Below are 18,943 nucleotides of genomic sequence, written 5' to 3'. Positions count from 1 at the left end.
TTAGCTTCTTTGAAGATCACCCTATAATTAGATCTCCAGCTAAGGCTTCAGTTTAGATCTTCGGTTCCATTTAAAACCGATAAGATCCACGTCCCCACTCTCAACTACAACAACAAAAAATCATGACAAGCTGCTGACAGAACGAGATCTGGCACAAGCAACAGCTGTCTCCCAAACCGCACGTGTCTGGTGGCTGAAGCTCAGACACTGAGTCCTGAAAACAGGCAGGGAAAATCCACTGTCCATGTGCTCTGAAGCCTCCGACAACGGCCAGAGGGGCATCGCTGGATTTTTTTTAACCAATGGAGGATGATGTTGCTGTTTTTGTTTTTTTGACATCGCTAAAGGACCAACCATGTGTGTCCACATACAAAAGTGAACTTCCTTATTTAAGTGCAACTTGCCAACAAAGCAAAAAAACCCAACTGTTCCTCCAGAGCCCAGAACCACATCTGGGTTCCTGCTCTCAAGCAGACCCACTGCAGCGTCAAGCCCGACCGGTGCTTCTGAAGCCAAGCGGCAGAGACTACAGGCCCGGGGTCTCGAGGAGCTTAAAAATCCAGGACAGCAGGGGAGGCTTCTCCAGAGCCCCATCGGCCCCGACAGAAAGGCAAACACAACACAGCGAGCCTCTAATGATGAAAACAAGAGGTTCTCAAAATGCGACGCAAGCTCGGCATTCATTCCTCAACAGAAGTTCTTGAACTGGAGTCCATAGAGCGTACGTCGACCCGCGATTGGGACCTACCACGTCCGAGGGGCTCCTTGAAGCTGTATGCACACAAAGGAATTCTCTAGCAAGAAGGGTTAGCATTCAGCTATCGCGGTTTCCAGCGGGCTGACATCGTGAGCAGTCCTTGGCACTACATGGTTCTCTCGCTGCTACACTCGTGCTTTAACAGCTCGGCTTACCAGAACTCCGTCTTAACGGACAGACCCACAGAGCGCACTCGGACAGTCTCAGTGGTGAGCTCTCCACCTGCTGGGATCCTCCAGGGCTCTCAGGGGCCAGCTCACATCACGCCTCCGTGGCAGGCTTTCCCGACACCTCAGCTGGAGTTCACCTGCCCTGTTCAGTGCGGGGCCGCCTCCCACGAGTCCCTCACGCTCCACGCCAGTCACGAGAGCACCGTCTCCCCGGCTCTCAAGAGGGCCTGCTCGGTGAGGCCCGCACAGAGCCCGTCACTAAACATTCCCTTCCCACCAGCATGGAGCACAAACCCTCGGGTACACAGCCCAAACCACTGGCTGCAGCGCATCCTCCTGCAGCAGTGCCAAGAAAGGCCGCAGGCCCTCCTCACGCCATTCTTCAGAAGGTAAAACCACCGACGTGCAAATGCACAAGGAAGGTCCACCTCTGTGCAGTTAGGTAATCCACCCATGAGACTCTGTGTGCAATTCCCAGTCCCATGGAACAAAGGATCTTCATACAGCTAACACACGGTATTCACCTCTAACTGGACGTGAAATCCGGCAATTAAAAATGGCTCCTAAAGTCACAGATGCGGGGGTGGAAAGCAGGGTGAGATAAAGCCACGCTGGTCTGGGGCGTCCACACACCCACTGAGGTGCGCGCCAGCACCAGAGGCATGCCTGCGCAGGTTCCCAAACACTGATGACCCGAACTTTTAGGACAGCCCACTCGGGAAGTGACAGATTAGCATCTTAAAAATTATAAAAATAACAAGAAAGATGAGGAAGTTTTACGTGTAGTACTTACAGAAGTCAAAGCAACTAGTAGGTTCAGATCATGCACTGCGCCATAGCATGGGAACAGGGATCAGATTCAGGCACAGCTGTGATGGCCAAGAAGAGCCCCGCACCCGGCACGGGAAGACCAGGAGGGTGCGGACTCCAGCTCGGCCGAGACAGGCGCTCTGCTCCCCTCGGGCCCTCGCCACTACACGCAAAAAACGCTCTAGACGCGACACAGGAAAGGGGGTGGGAAGGAGGCGGCAGGCTGCCTGGGGCCCCAGACTTGAGGAGGGTGCGGCAGGGAGCCCCCAGGTGTCCCAACTGTCCCCGCCCACCCAGGACACGGGGCTGCAGGCACCCCCAAGCTGGAAAAGCCAAGAGGTAGGCGGGCAGCCAGTGTCCCCGGCCAAAGGGCCAGGAAGAAGGTGGCCTTACAGCAGAAGACACCCACTCGACTCCAGGCAGAAACCAACAGAAAAACAGCACACGTCCTCCTCGGGGGTTTCAGTGGGGTTGAGAGGGAAGCGACCTTCCACATCCCCTTCCAGTTCCTGGGAACCAGGCGAACATTCCAGGCAGCCACCAGGAAGAGCTGCTGGTGGGGCCAAAGGGGGACCTCACCCCCGGCCCTGCCGAGACTTAGCTGGTGGGGAGCTAAGCTTCCACCCCAACCAGGCCCCGTGGGGGAGCTGGGCCGATGGCCATTACTGACTCCTGCTTCCCTGGTGTCAGCCAGGTCTAGGGAGAGCTGAGGTCAGAACCCCACTCTACAAGGCAGAAGGGCCTCAGGGACCTGGTCATCGGGCATGAGGGCTAACACACCTATCCCCAGAGTCCCAGAGGGAAGGGAAAAAACAGTAAGACGACAAAAGTATTTGAAAAAATAATGATGAGAAACAACCCAATTTGGCAAAAGACATAAATATACAGATTCAAGCAGCTAGAAGCGTCAGTCGCTCAGTTGTGTCCAACTCTTCACCATCCCATGGACTGTAGCCGGCCAGGCTCCTGTGTTCATGGGATTCTCCAGGCAAGAATACTGGAGTGGGGTGCCATTTCCTTCCTCAGAGGATCTTCCCGGCCCAGGGATCAAACCCGGGTCTCCTGCATTGCAGGCAGATTCTTTACCCACTGAGCGGCCAGGGAAGCCCTAAGAAGCTGAGCATACCCTAAATACAATAAGCTGAAAGAAACCTATGTCCAGACAAATCATAGTTAAACTTCTGGAAACCAGAGACAAAGAGAAAATCTTAAAATCGTCTGGAGAGTCGTGAGGCGTGTACTGACAGGGGAACAGTAACCCGAAAGGCTTGACTTCTCGTCTGAAACCATGGAAGCCAGAAGAATGTGGCACATTTTTCAAGTACTAAGAGAAAGTAAGTGTCAGCTGTGAATCCACTGCTAGCAAAGACATTCTTCAAGATTAAAGGTGAAATAAAGACATTCTTGGACAAAGAAAGCTGAGAGACTTTGTTGCAGGCAAATCCACATTTACATGGCTAAAGGAAATTTCTCCAAACAGAAAGGAGAGGGTAACAGGAGAAGGCTTAGGAGACTTCAGCAAGCAAAGAACACAGAACAGGTAAAAACAAGTGCAAACGTAACCACTCTACTTCTCGCGAGTTTCTTAAATCATACTTGATGACTGGAGTAAAACCATCTGATGAGGTGCCCAAAGTACAAGAAACACGTAAGAACACTGATATCCTACAAGTGGGAGGGCAGAGGGATCTAAACAGGAATGAAGTTCCCACACTTCACTTACAGCTGTAGAACAGTGTCCAGTAGATTAGGGTAAGCTACATATGCCTACTGTAAGCTTAGAGCAAACACCAAGAAAGTGATACTGGTACAAAACTGACCCACTCAAAAACCAATCAAGATGGAAACCTGAAACATATTTAAATAACTCACAGGAAGGCAAGAAACAGCAGAAACAAAACCCAAAATATAAAAGGGTAGGGGCTCCCCTGATAGCTCAGCTGGTAAAGAATCCACCTGCAGTGCAGGAGACCCTGGTTCAATTCCTGGGTTGGGATGATCCCCTGGAGAAGGGATAGGCTACCCACTTCAGTATTCTTGGGCTTCCCCTGTGGCTCAGCTGGTAAAGAATCCACCAGCGATGCGGGAGACCTGGGTTCGATCCCTGGGTTGGGAAGATCCCCTGGAGAAGGGAAAGGCTAGCCAATCCAACAATTCTGGCCTGGAGAATTCCACGGATTCAATAGTCCACGGGGTTGCAAAGAGTCAGACATGACTGAATGACTTTCACTTTCACTAAAAGGGTGGAAGGGCTTCCCAGGTGGTGAATCCACAAGGGCTTCCCTTGTGGCTCAGCTGGTAAAGAATCCACCTGCCAATGCAGGAGATGCAAGAGATGAGGGTTCGATCCCTGGGTGGGGAAGATCCCCTGGAGCAGGAAATGGCAACCCACTCCAGTATTCTTGCCTGGAGAATCCCATGGACAGGGGAGCCTGGTGGGCTACAGTCCACAGGGCCACAAAGAGTCAGTCACGATCAAGCAACACAAGCCAAAGGATGGCAAACACATACCACGAAAGCATTCATTAAATAGAGTGGCTATGTTAAAACAGCTGCTGAAGCAGACTGCAGAGCAAAGAAAATTACTGGAGACCAAAAGGGACCTTACACATAAGAAGAGCAGTCTATCAGGAGGACACAGTCACCCTGAGTGTCCACCCGCCACACAACAGACTCTTAAAATACAGGACGCAAAACCAACAGAACTGAAGGAGAAATGGACAATGCCAGCTGGCGACTTGAACGCCTCACTCTGCAGGGACGGAACTACTAAAAAGAAGCATCAGCAACGACACAGAGCGCAACACCACCATCAACCAACCGAGCGGCCAACACACACAGAAAACTCCGAACAGCAGCAGACGCTGCTTTCCCAGGTACCCGGGGGTCGTTCACTGACACATGCCCACAGAACATACACCAAGACAGCCCATATCCTGGTCATAAAACAAACCTCAACAAATTTACAAGAGCTGAAACCATCCAAGGTACATTCTCTGACCATCATGGAGTCACAGAAATCAAGGACAGAAAGCTGACGGGAAAATCTCCAAACTCTTGGAAACTGTAACACACTTCTCAACAACCTGTGGGCCAAAGAACCTATCTCAAAAACAGTAAAAATACACATGAAACTGAATAAAAATTTTAAAACCACATATCAGACTACGTGGATACAGCTAATGCAGTGCTGAGGGAGACATGTACAGCACTTAAAATGTTTACATTAGCAGAGAGAAGCAGTCTCAAATAAATCTCTACCTCTAGAAAATTTTTAAAAAGAGCAAAATAAAATCAAAGGAAGTAGAAGAAAAAATACTAAAAAGCAGAAATAAATAAAGTTAGAAACAGAAGGAAAATCAATGACAAAAAGCTGGTTCTTTGGGGGAAAAACGAATTGGTAAAAGTGATAAGCCTCTAAAAAGAAGGCTGACAAAAACAAAAAGAAGACACAGATCACCAATATCAGGAAAGAAACGGAAGCTACGACTACCCTCAGCTCTCTTGAAGTTCTAGCCACTGCAGTAAGGCAAGAAAAAGAAATAAAGGCATGCCTATAGGGAAAGAAAAAATAAGTACCCCTATTTGCAGATAACTTGCAGTTTAGTTCAGTCGCTCAGTCGTGTCCAACTCTTTGAGACCCCATGAATCGCAGCACGCCAGGCCTCCCTGTCCATCACCAACTCCCGGAGTTCACTCAAACTCATGTCCATTGAGTCAGTGATGCCATCCAGCCATCTCATCCTCTGTCGTCCCCTTCTCCTCCTGCCCCCAATCCCTCCCAGCATCAGAGTCTTTTCCAATGAGCCAACTCTTCACATGAGGTGGCCAAAGTACTGGAGTTTCAGCTTTAGCATCACTCCTTCCAAGGAACACCCAGGACTGATCTCCCTTAGGATGGACTGGTTGGATCTCCTTGCAGTTCAAGGGACTCTCAAGAGTCTTCTCCAACACCACAGTTCAAAAGCATCAATTCTTCGGTGCTCACCCTTCTTCACAGTCCAACTCTCACATCCATACATGACCACTGGAAAAACCATAGCCTTGACTAGACGAATCTTTGTTGGCAAAGTAATGTCTCTGCTTTTGGATATGCTATCTAAGTTGGTCATAACTTTCCTTCCAAGGAGTAAGTGTCTTTTAATTTCATGGCTGCAGTCACCATCTGCAGTGATTTTGGAGCCCAGAAAAATAAAGTCTGACACTGTTTCCACTGTTTCCCCATCTATTTCCCATGAAGTGATGGGACCGGATGCCATGATCTTCGTTTTCTGAATGTTGAGCTTTAAGCCAACTTTTTCACTCTCCTCTTTCACTTTCATCAAGAGGCTTTTGAGTTCCTCTTCACTTTCTGCCATAAGGGTGGTGTCATCTGCATATCTGAGGTTATTGATATTTCTCCCGGCAATCTTGATTCCAGCTTGTGCTTCTTCCAGCCCAGCGTTTCTGTACATGGAAAATCCCAAATAATCTATAGAAAAGCTCTTAGAACCACTAAGTGTATTCAGCAAGGTCACGGGACACACAACTGAGACACAGAATCAATCCTACTCTATATACTAACAATGAGCATTGGGAAACTGAAAATACAAGCACAGTATCACTACAACGGCTCTAAAGAAAATGAAATGCTTAAGTATAAAGGTAACAAAACATGTACAGGACGTGTCTGTCGATAAGTGAAAAACACTGATGAAAACAATCAAAGACAACGTAAATAAATGAGGACATAACATGTTTATTAATTGGAAAACTCAACATAGGAGACATGTTAATTCTCCCCAAACTGATACATGGTTTAATGCAAATACGATCAAAATCACAGCAAGGTTTTTTTGTAACAGACATAGGAAAGCTTACTCTAAAATTATAGGAAAGGCACAGATCCTAGAATAGCTCAAACAATCTTGAAAAAATGAGGTGGGAGAAATGGCTTTGCTACTACTTCTATACAGCTACTGCCATCAGCATGGAACGACCCTGGGAGAAGAGGCACCACACAGACCAATGGAACAGAATGGAAAACCCAGAAACAGACCCACACAAGATGCCCACTTGACTGTTCAAAGGGGAGCAAAAGCAGCTCAGTGGAGGAGGGACAGACAGTCTTTTCAACAGACAATCCCAGAACAACTGGACATCCACAGAGAAAAGAACAGAGAGCAAAAAAACCTCAATCTAAACCTCAACCTTATGCAAAAATTAGCACAAAATGGATCAGGGACTTAAAAGTAAAATGTACAACTACAAAATTTAAAAAAAAAAAAAAAAGGAGAAAATCTTTGGGACCTAGGGTTATTAGGCAAAGAGTTCTTAGATGACACCAAAAGCATGATCCATAAACGGGAAAAACTGATAAGCTGGACCTCATCAAAATTAAAATCTTCTACTCTTTGAGAAGTGGAAGTGTTAGTCAGTCATGTCCGACTTTTTGGAGACCCCATGGACTGTAGCCCACCAGGCTCCTCTGTCCATGGAACTCTCCAGACAAGACTACTGGAGTGGGTTGCCATTTTCTCCTCCAGGGGATCTTCCCAACCCAGGGACTGAACCCAAGTCTCCTGCATTGCAGACAGACTCTTTACTGACTGAGCCACCAGGGGATCCCTTTTACTCTGTGAAAGACTTTGTTAAAAAGGATGAAAAGACAAGCTACGGACTGGGAGAAACTTTTTACAAACCACATATTTCACAAAGGAGTAGTATCCAGAATACATAAAGAACTCTCAAACCTCAACCATACAGACAAGAAACCTAATTACAACACGGAGGCTCAGCAGTAAAGAATCTGCCCACCAGTGCCAGAAATGCAGGTTCGATCGCTGGGTTGGAAAGACCCCGGGAGGAGGAAATGGCAACCCACTTCAGTATTCCTGCCTGGGAAGTCCCATGGACAGAGGAACCTGGCAGGCTACAGTCCAGCCGGTCACAAAAGAGCTGGACACCACCGAGCGGCTAAACAACGACGACAAAAAGCACGAAGAGACGTTTCACCAGAGAGAACATACAGAGGCCAAACGAGCATGGGAGAGATGCTCAACATCATTAGGCATCAGGGAAACGCAAATGACACGGCAGTGATACAGCACTTACACACCCATCGCAACGGCTGAAACGAGGAGCAACACCACCAAACACTGCCAGGACGCAGAAAAGCCAGGCGCAAAGCAAGCCCGCCGTTGCAGAAATAGTCTGGCAGTTTCTTATAAAACTAAACACACACTTACCACACGGCTGAGCAGCTGCGCTCGGGCATTTATCCCAGATACACGAAAATTTATGCTCACAAAAAACACGGACACAATGTTCATAGAAGATTTATTCACAATAGGCAGAAACCGGAAACAACCCAGATGCCCTCCAAAGGCAGACGGTCAAACGGGGTACGGGGCAAACCCTCCCCGTGGGTGCGGGCGCGCTCAGTCGTGTCTGACTCCGTGAACTGCAGCCCGCCAGGCCCCTCTGCCCATGGGATTTCCCAGGCAAGAAGACTAGATTGGGCTGCCATTTCCTTCTCCGGGGGAACTTTCTGACCCAGGGATTGAACCGGTATCTCCTGTGTCTCCTTGCATTGGTAGGCAGGTTCTTTACTCAACGCAATCAAAGGGCAGGGACTATAAATCATGGACACACACCAACTCTAGGGGATTATGCTGAGTGATAAAAGATGATTCCAAAAGGTCACGTCTTGCAAGATTCCATTTATATCATATTCTTGAAATAGCAAAATCACAGAATTGGAGAAAAGACCAGTTCTTGCCAGGTCAGGGAGAGGGTGAAGGGCTGCAGTGACTAGAACAGACAACAGGAGGAAGACTTACTGTGATGGGCACGTTCTGCATCTTCACTTTCTCAACATCGGTTTCTCGGCTGTGCTATTACTGTACTGGTTCTGCAAAATCTCACCATTTGGGGGAGCTGGTTAACGGGTATACAGGGGCTATTCTTGACAGGACGCTGCAATTATCTCAGTATTAAAAGTATTAAAAGTTTAATTTAAAAAAGACAGGGTTCAGTTCCCAGCTCTGCCACCTGTTAATGAGGTACCTAACTTCATGTAGATTTCAAACTCTGCTTTCAATTTCCCCACTGGCTAAATGGACAGTGCCATTGAAGCATTATGAAAATTAAAAGACATATATGAGAAGACCCAGCACATAGCTGCTGCTGCTTCAGTCGTGTCCGACTCTGTGAGACCCCATAGACAGCAGCCCACTAGGCTCCTCTGTCCCTGGGATTCTCCAGGCAAGAACACTGGAGTGGGTTGCCATTTCCTTCTCCAATGCATGAAAGTGAAAAGGGAAAGTGAAGTCGCTCAGTCGTGTCTGACCCTCAGAGACCCCATGGACTGCAGCCCACCAGGCTCCTCCGTCCATGGGATTTTCCAGGCAAGAAGACTGGAGTGGGGTGCCATTGCCTTCTCCGCAGCACATAGCTAGTGCTTTAAAAATAGCCTGTTAACATGAACGCTATTTGTAGACACAAATATTATTCTGAAGAGTTATCATTCAAATATCTGCTACTAGAGCCTCTACAAAGCAATTTATTTAAAAAGTCCCTTCGCAAAGTGATCTTTCCAAACAAAAATGGGGGGGGGGGAGTAGTGGTAATTACTGGTTTTAGAGTGAAAGATGAATTGCTAACTACTTACTGAAATGGTCAAAACAGATGAAGTGAGTTTAATATGGAACTACAATTAGAAAAGAAAAAAAAACTGACAAGGAAAACAGGATGCTGCTTAACAAATTCTGTTTCTTGTTGATAAGGAAGTTTGTAAAAGTTAGTGTTTATATGTACTGGGAAAAGCTAAAACTGAGTTTTCTAAAAGACACTTAATACACTGATTTAGATTTTAAGATTCTATGTTTCTAAGCAGTTTCTCTGCCTCCCGAGTCGCGAGAAACTGGGAGTCGATCAGCCAAATCTTATAACCTACTTGGTTCAGAGGTCCGAAAAGCCACAGAAGTAAAATCGAGCTCTGTGACAAAGACAATCAAGTGCACTTTACCCCAGAAGATGAGGAGAATTTTAAACACAGTTAATCCCCTGAATCATACTGGGCACCTAGCCTTTAAAGTTTATGAAGTATTGGGCCAGAGCTCTGACTCACAGAGAGGCTTTTGAAAGAGGTGAAAAGGAGAGGCATGTTTTATCATTCAAATGACTCTCTTCCCGGCAGGACCCTAAAAGAGCTATTTCTATCCACAAGAGACGTTTTACTAACAAATCCATCACGTGGGAACATTGATGCGAGACCACTGGTGCGGGCCTGGAGGCGGGGAGCCCCAGCTTCCAGGGCTCGGCTTGGAGCCCCTCATCCTCAAGGCCTGGGGCGTCCTCGTGGGTGAAGTGAAAGATGTGTGCCAATGGGTTTCTACAGTTCTCTGCTAAATTTAGAGCCCAGCGTCTCCAGGGAGTATTCTGGGACAAGTCTCCCTCTACCTCTGTTTTGAGACAACTCTCCTCATACCTGTGATTTGGTTCTCCCAAAATGGGCCGGGGAACGGGTAGGTGAAGGGGCAAAAAGAGGGTAGAATAAGACACTATGAGGGGGGAAAAAAAGGAAATGACCTTAGTCTAGGTACAGGGGAGACTATTTTCCCTTGTCATCAGTTTTCTCCAGAATCCCTTCGGGGCCCTTCAGCACAAGCTCACACAGAACACAAATAGAGGGGAAACTCGGTCAACTGTACACTCCCCCTCCCCCTCCAAACAGACAGCAATCCATAAAAACGCAGCAAGGGACAGAAGCACCTGGAGACGGAACTCCACCCGAGAGACAGCTTAATAACTGTAAGGCAAGGACTTAACTTACACCCTCACACAAACACGGCAGTTCTGTGGTAACGTAGGATATCTGCACACAGGCTGGCTATCTGACCATATTAAGGAGTTTTTACTTTTTAGTTTGATAAAACACCATTAAAAAAAAAAGAGCAAGCCAACCACCGGCTGGTTGTCTTTGAGCTCTGTCAATAAACCTTTTCTAATGAATCTATACAACGTCTGGGATTTGCTTCAAAATCACCGGGGTGGGGGAACAGGGAGGGGTACAGGTGAAACCGGGAGGGGCACTGACTCCATCGACATTGCTGAAGCTCTGAGGAGGGGGCCCGGGGACCCACTGTCCCTACTATTTTTCTCTACGCTGTATATGTTGGAAATTTTCCTAGTAAACAGTCTAAAAGGAGAGACTTGCGGCCGGTTTCCTGCCCCGTCTACAGTGCTCTTCTGAACTTAACTGGGAAGGCGGGGCAAGGATGGCACCCCGAGCCCAGGAAAGGCCCTCCCAGCTTCTGAAGCCCTCGCCCCTCCGACGCCCCACAAGGAGTCCGGCTTTCCCCTTCAAGAGCCCCCGAACCCCCCACCCCAGGAGAGCAGAGGCGAAGGCCCCCGGGCCGTCGGGGAGACGCGGCGCGCATCCTCGGCCGGCGCCCCAGAAGCCGGGGGCCGAGGGCGGCCGGGGCCGGGGTCCCCGCCGGGGCGCCGAGGCCCGGGGGCCGCGCCGGCGCGCACCTGGGCGCAGGTGTGCGGGCGGGGAGCGCGCACCTTGAGGATGTTGTCGAAGATGGTGTCGCGGAACTCGAGCAGCGCCTTCTGGTCGAACTCGCGGCCGTGGATGATGCGCATCTGCTTGAGGAAGGTGGACTTGCCGCTCTCGCCCGCGCCCAGCAGCAGGATCTTGACGAGGCGCCGCACGGCGCGCCGCTCGCGGGCCAGCCCCGCGTCGATGTCCCGGCTGCGCCGCCGCGCCTCGCGCTCCGCGTCGCGGGCCCCGCCGCCGCCCGCCCTGCGCTCGCGGGCCCCGCCGGCCTCGGCCGGCAGCAGGCAGCGGCTGAGGGTCCGCACCACGCCGGACATGGCCGCTCAGGCCATGGACCCCGCGGCGGGCGAGGCGGCAGCCGGCCGCTCCCTCAGGCCGCGTCCGCCGCCGCCGCCGCCCCGAGGCCCGCTCTCGCCCGCCGCTCGGCCCGGCGCGGGGGCGGGACGACGCGGCCCAAGGCCCGGGGATTGGGCCGGCTGCCGTCCGTCCGGACGGTGACGCCTTCCGATTGGGCCGCGGTGCTCTGAGAGGCGGGCATCTCCCCGGCCCTGGGGGCGGGGCCGGCGCCCAAAGAGGCGGGACCTTTGGGGTGGGGGCGCTTCTCATTGGGCTCCCGGGACCGAGGTTCTTTCTTTCAGAATGAAAGGGAGGCGGGGTCGTCGAGGGGGCGGAGCGGCGGCCCGCCATGGCGAATTAGAACTGCTCTGGGGCCACGTCAATCACGAAGAACGGGCTTGGGATTGGCGATGTCGCGAAACGGGGCGGGACCAGAAGTGCCAGGTGTACAGAGGGAGTGTGTCTTGGGTTCCCAGACTGGGTCAACCTGTGAGACCCAAACGCTCGCGAAGCGCACTCGGCGTTGCATGAACGTTGGGGAATGTAGATAAGAGGTCCAGCTGCTCGTCTTAGGTTTAGAGAGAAAGCTGTGCTTTCCAGAAACACTGGGGGGGGGGGGGGGGGGTTGGGCCAAACTTTGCAAACAGATGGCATCTTTTAAAGAGTGTCGTGGGCCTCGGGGCGACTTTTTAGCTGATCATCAAAATCACCAGGACCCCCCCGCCCCCCAGAAAAAGCCATGTAGCACAGTGATGGGGTCTGGAATTGCTGGGTCTGAGATGGAATCTCCTGTCAACCCATTACTAGTTACATAATCTTTTAGGCAGCTTCCCCCCCTCCTCCCTCCATTTTTAGCTTTAATTTCTTCCTCTATAAAATAGAGCCCTTAAATAGCAACTATCTCCGGTGATTGTGAAGATGTAAGCTGAGAACTTGAACTTGTAAAGCACTTAGCACCGTGCCTGGACCCAAGCAAGTTCTTGCTAAGTGTTAGCTGATCTTATTACTCTTACCAGTCCCAGAGCTATTTTGAGTCAAACCTCCAGGAAGGAGCTCAGGTATCTCTTGATCTCCAGGTGATTGGTGGGCTTTGAGAGCCATGATCTATTAAAAGATAAATGAAGGCATATTTAAAAAAAAAAAAATTGAGAGGATCTGAGCAAAAGCCGATTCTAATAGGGCCGTGTCAACCCAGTGCGGGGCACTCTGCAGAAGGGAGCCAGGGGAAACATAGAAAGTGGGAAGCAAAGAAATTGTTTGATTGGCTACAGCTTAAAGTCTAGTTAGCTGTTCGTGGTTGGTTGTCTTTAGCTTATGGTACCCAGTTGGGGTGGACTTCCCAGGTAGCACTAGCATTAAAGAACCTGCCCTCCAACCCTGGGTTGGGAAGATCCCCTGGAGAAGAAAATGGCAACCCACTCCATATTCTCACCTGAAGAATCCCATGGACAGAGGAACCTGGCGGGCTATAGTCCATAGGGTCCCAAAGAGTCGAACACAACTGAAGCAACTCAGCACGCACACACTCAGTTGAAGATTTGATGAGATGAGATGGTTAGATAGCATCACCAAGTCAATGGACATGAATCTTACAAAACTCTGGGAGACAGGGAAGGATAGGTGAGCCTGGTGTGCTGCAGTCCAAGGAGTCACAAAGAATTGGACACGACTTAGTGACTGAACAACAACAGCAACAATAAGAGAGTATTAAAAATGTTCGGGTGGGTGTGAAAAAGAACCAAATAAAACATCTAAAAATTAAAAATATAATGACTTAAATAGGTACTTAATAGATATGTTGCAGATTAAGAAATAGATGAAGAGAATAAACTGGAATATAAATCTGAAAAAATTACCTTGAATCCAACACAGACAAAGACATACAGGATAAGAGAGAAACAGGAAAGACAAAGGAAGAATATTGAACGTGTACCTACTAGAGTTCCGGAAGGGGATAGAGAGAGTGAGGAAGAGGCAATATTTAAAGTGATAATGGCTGAGAATTTTAAATTGACACATGCCATGAAATGCTTAGCTTGATAAAAAGAAATCCAGACCAAGATACACCACCATGAGTTCAATTCAAGGACATCAGAGACAAAGAGAAGATCTTGAAGGCTTCCAGAGAGAAAGTTATAATAGCCAGTTTTTTTTTTTTGGACTGCACCACGTGACTTGCAGGATCTTAGTTCCCAGAGTAAGGATTGAACCTGGGCCCTCAGCAATGAAAGTGCGGAGTCCCATCCACTGGACTGCCAGGGAATTTCCAATAGCTGCTGTTTATATACTAGCTACCAGGGGCCAGGCACTGTTCTAAGCACTGTGCATGGACTATCTCTTGGAATCTTCACAGAAACAACATAAATGAAGAGCTGATACCTCAGGACCAAAGTGCAAGTCCCAGGGGAAATAATACCTTAAAAACATTGAGGGGAAAAAATAACCATTAACCTAGAATTGCAAAGCCAGTAAAAATACCTTTTGAGAAAGTGGAGACAATAAGGGCATTTCAAACAAATAAAAATAGAAGATTATTTTATACTACAAATGTATATTATGGGCTGAACTGTATCTCCTCCCTGAAATACACATGTTGAGATTCTGACCCCCAGGGCCTCAGAAGCTGGCTGTACTTGGAGATGGGGCCTTAAAAAGTGATTACGTTACAATGATGTCCTTAGGATGGGCCTTGATCCAACATGGCTGAGGTCATTATAAGACGAGGAAACTTACAGAGGCAGACCACAGGAAGACACAGGAAGCAGATGGCCATTTACAAGCCAGGGAGACAGGCCGAGGAAGAAACCAGCTCTGCCGACACCTTGATTTCAGACTTTTGGCTGTCAGAATTTTGAGGAAATTCATTTCTGTTGTCAAGCCCCCTTGTCTGTGGCACTTTATTATGGCAGCCCAGGTGATCTGATGTCCTTCAGGAAGAAGCAAAAATGACCCCCAAAAGAAGGACTGGGATACGAAAAGGAACGGTGGGGCTTCCCTGGTGGCTCAGTCATAAAGAATCCACCTGCCAGGAGACGCAGGAGACACAGGTTCTATCCCTGATCCAGGAGGATCCTACACACCTCAGGGCAGCTAAGCCCGTATGAGACAGCTGCTGAGCCTGCGCTCTAGAGCCCGGGAGCCCCAGCTACTGAAGCCCGAGCACCCTCAGGCCAGAGGTCCCCAGCAAGAGAAGCCTGCAATGAGAGGCCCACGGGCTGCAGCTAGAGAGTGGCCCCTGCTCGTTGGAACAAAGATTCAGCACAGCCTCAAGAAATGCATACATAAATAAAATTATTTTAAAGAAATGCATAGCCTCAAATATGTAAAGGAAGAAATCGACCAAATCTCAAGGAGAAACTGAGGAATCCACCATGATTGCTGAGATTCAGGTGTGGGTTAGATAGGCCTCTTTTAGTAATTAACGGTTGATGCAGTTGAAGAATACAGTTGTGGTAATCTATTGTATTGTGTGTGTGTGTGTGTGTGTGTGTTAGTCACTCAGTCGCATCCAGCTCTTTGTGACCCACGGACTAGCCCGCCAGGCTCCTCTGTCCATGGGATTTTCCAGGCAAGAATACTAGAGTGGGTAGCCATTCCTTTCTCCAGGGGATCTTCCCAACCCAGGGATCGAATTCGAGTTTCCTGCATTGTAGGCAGGTCCTTTGCTGTCTGAGCCACCAGGGAAGCCCAGTCTACCACATTAATAGCCCCTAAATGAACTACTTCTCTTGGTTCTTCTTCCACTTGAATCTCGTTTGGCAGAGGTGATATCCCGCCAGTTCCAGGTTTAAGCCTTAAGAAAGCCTTCTGTCTTTGTGTTTTTGGAGTCCTGGGCTGCCAGTTTAGAAGCCCAGCTGCTTTTCCGGTGGCTGCAGAGGCCACAGTAAATGATAAAGGCCATGTGACTTGGAAAGAGCCCCTGCCACCCCAACTGAGCCAAGCCCTCAGTAGTATACAGCCGAACCCAGCCACAGAAGGACAAGGCTGCAAAATCACAACCAAATAAAATGCGTTAATCCTCTAAGTTGTGAAGTGGCTTGTTATACACATTAGATCACTGAAGCAACAAGGAACAAGTCTGACCTAAAACAATTATATGTACGTATATCTCCATATGGGCTTCCCAGGTGGCACTTCGGTAAAGACCCACCTGCCAATGCAGGAGACATAAGAGAAGCAGATTCAATCCCCGGGAGAGAAGATCCCCTGGAGGAGGGCAAGGCAACCCACTCCAGTATTCTTGCCTGGAAAATCCCATGGACAGAGAAACCTGGTGGGCTACAGTCCATGAGGTTGCAAAGAGTTGGACGCGACTGAAGTGACTTAGCACGCACGCATGCATATCTATATCTATGCTGCTGCTGCTAAGTCGCTTCAGTCGTGTCTGACTCTGTGCAACCCCATAGACCGCAGCCTAGCAGGCTCCCCCGTCCCTCCTGGGATTCTCCAGGCAAACTCGAATTCAATCCCTGGGTTGGGAAGATCCCCTGGAGAAAGAGCCCTTGGAGAGATCACAGGCAAGAACACTGGAGTGGGTTGCCATTTCCTTCTCCAATGCATGAAAGTGAAAGTGAAGTCGTTCAGTCGTGTCAGACTCCTAGCGACCCCATGGACTGCAGCCCACCAGGCTCCTCTGTCCATGGGATTTGCCAGGCAAGAGTACCGGAGTGGGGTGCCATTGCCTTCTCTGATCTATATCTATAGATCTATATATAAGTTTCTTTCTATATCTATCTATCCATCTATCCAATAATTAGAGAATATTATGTTCAAATTCAAGAAACATTTTAAAAAACTGATCACATAGTAGGCCATAAAATAAGTTTCAGCATGTTTTAAAGACTTGGTGTCATATAGATTACATGCTCTGATTGTAGTGCAGGCAATGGCACCCCACTCCAGTACTCTTGCCTGGAAAATCCCATGGACGGAGGAGCCTGGTAGGCTGCAGTCCATGGGGTCGCTGAGGGTCGGACACGACTGAGCGACTTCACTTTCACTTTTCACTTTCATGCACTGGAGAAGGAAATTGCAACCCACTCCGGTGTTCTTGCCTGGAGAATCCCAGAGATGGGGCAGCCTGGTGGGCTGCCCTCTATGGGGTCGCACAGAGTCGGACACGACTGAAGCGACTTAACAGCTTAGCAGCAACATAAATACGTCTTCTGAAAACTCCAAACTTATAGACAGGGACCTTCTAAATAAACTCAGCCCAGTGTGTTCAGTTTGTTTGTTACTGCATCACAATAAGAAAGATTCTGGGGGGGAAAAAAAAAAAAGAAAGATTCTGGGGTTGCTTGTTGCTGCCTCAGGGACCACCCCCCACAAGGTGCTGTGGGGAGCGGCGGGCAGGGGGCCCTGGGGCGGGAGGGGTGGGTTCATTCCCCGGCTGTGACCTCGGAGGCGGAGGCAGAGCCGGCTCCGGAGGGCTGCACGGTTTGCAGGGTCCAGTGCGACAGGACAATGTGGGGCCCTTGTTTGCAAAGGCCTCAGAGTCTCGGGAAGGGGACGGCCGAGGTTCAGACCAAGCACTTCTGTGCAGGGGCTCGGGGCAGGGGTGGGGGTGGGTGGGTGGGGCGTCCACGGCCAAGCGCCTCAGGGGAGGCCCGGGGTGGGGGGTGCGGGGCGGGGCGTGAGCCGGCCTCCGCTGAGACGGGTCGGGCACCAGCTTGCTCTGAGCGTTCGCCGCCTGTCGGGAAGGCACAGGAAATGGTTCCGTCTTTCCCCGCTGTGATTCACCCTCTCCAGCCCGCTCTTTCCAGCCTCCCTTCCTGTCCCTTCCTAGGGCAGACTCCGTCATTCCCTGGTTCTTCTGAGCAATGGAAAGGCCCGTTTGGTTGAATCCACAACGTCAGCCTCAAATCCAGTCGCACACTCATCCTGACCCTGCAGAGCAGCCAGGCCTTGCCCTGTGCTTGTCGGTGGGGGGTGGGGGGGCGGGGCTTCTCCTCTCCCTCTCTGTGGAACAGGAGGGGGTGGGGGGGAGGGATGGGGGGAGGGAGGAGGGGGGATGGGGAGAGGGTGGGGGAGGGGTGGAGGAGTGGAGGGATGGGTGGGGGTGTCGGGGGGTTGGGGGTGGAGGGTTGGAAGGGGTGGGGGGTGGGGGGTGGAGGGAGGTGGGGGAGGGGTGGAGGGGAGGGAGGAGGGGGGAGGGGTGGGAGGGTAGGGGGTGGAGGGGTGGGCGGAGGAGGGGTGGGGGGTGGAGGGAGAGGGCAGATGGAGGCGGGGGCGGGGGTCCAGGACAGCATTCTGGCCGCCTCTTCAGCCCTGAGAAGACTTCTCACCCCCTTTGCTGCTGCCTGGGGGTATCTGCCTCTAGCCTGGAGGTTCAGGCCACAACTGGTGGGGCAAACAGGTAGAGGCCCCTGTCCATGAGACAAGGCACATAAGACTCTCAGAGTCTCACAGGGAAGCCAGACAATAAGCAGAGGCTTGTCTGGCCTCGGGAAGCAATACCAGTGTCAATACCAATACCAACAGCAACAGCGAGATCAGTACCCACTGCAGCTTACACTTACCTTAGGTGGTTTTGGGTGTTGAGCACTTTGCTGACATGACAGCATTAATGTTCGTGTCCAGGAGACGCGTGCTACTACAGTCCGGTCTTTCACTGGCGAGGGGACAGGGTAGGAAAGGCACTCAAGGTGGCAGAGTCAGGAAGCGGCAGTCGGGGCCGGACACGAGGCCTCCCAAGCTCCAGGTCCAGTGCTCATGCTCAGCCTACGCCTTTCCTTCTGGAAGAGTCCATACAAGGTGCATGGGTAACATGGCGAGGGGCAAGAGGGCCGATTCTGCCCCTGGAGTATCCGGGGAGGCTTCATGGAAGAGGTGACGCTTGAGTTTGGCTGTAAAGGGTCCCTGGGATTTGTCAGGGGGATGAGGTGGGAAAGACACTGCAGCTGAGGGAACAGCATGTGAAAAAGCCCTGACTTTATGCTTCTCGACCTCCCCCAAGGTGGTGTGAGCGCCGTGAAGCCAGGCACACCTCTACCCCAGATGCCCTGCACGCAGAGGACATGAATATGGGTTTGGGGGGTGGTGAATGAATGCCACCTGAGTGGGAGGTGTGGTCCCCTTGCTGCCTCTGTGCGAAGTCCTCAGGCAGGTGCTCAGGGGTGGTCTCACAGTGGCCCATAGAGTCCCCGCTGAGGGGTGGTCCCTGGTACACCAGAGAACATGACTTGCAGTTCCCGCTTGTAACCACCAGGTGTCGCTCACACCACACCAGGAAACCCAGCGCGGGGCTCCGGAACTGCAAGTCGCAGAGGGCGGGGGCAATGTCATCGGTGAGCCAGAGACGGGATCTCCAGGCGACCATTCGTCCTC

The 18,943-nt window shown here is 50.5% G+C and overlaps 1 protein-coding gene across 2 annotated transcripts in view; it reads right to left on the bottom strand.

Annotated features, from left to right (window-relative positions):
* The window catches only part of GNA12 (G protein subunit alpha 12), a 77,254-nt gene extending 65,552 nt beyond the window's left edge, over nt 1-11,702 (bottom strand). Inside the window, exon 1 of one of the 2 annotated variants that reach the window (XM_061402305.1) lies at nt 11,287-11,702. In XM_061402305.1, the coding sequence (XP_061258289.1) occupies nt 11,287-11,598 (312 nt within the window). In that variant the 5' untranslated portion in view covers nt 11,599-11,702. The remainder of the gene's footprint in view (nt 1-11,286) is intronic. The other variant, XM_061402304.1, reaches the window with a different exon arrangement.
* Between the last annotated feature and the right edge of the window lie 7,241 nt (nt 11,703-18,943).

Source organism: Bos javanicus, chromosome 25 (assembly GCF_032452875.1).
Source record: "Bos javanicus breed banteng chromosome 25, ARS-OSU_banteng_1.0, whole genome shotgun sequence".
Classification (NCBI taxonomy): Eukaryota; Metazoa; Chordata; class Mammalia; order Artiodactyla; family Bovidae; genus Bos; species Bos javanicus.
Note: the sequence above shows the minus strand (reverse complement) of the source record. Positions and strands in the feature narration are given on the sequence as shown.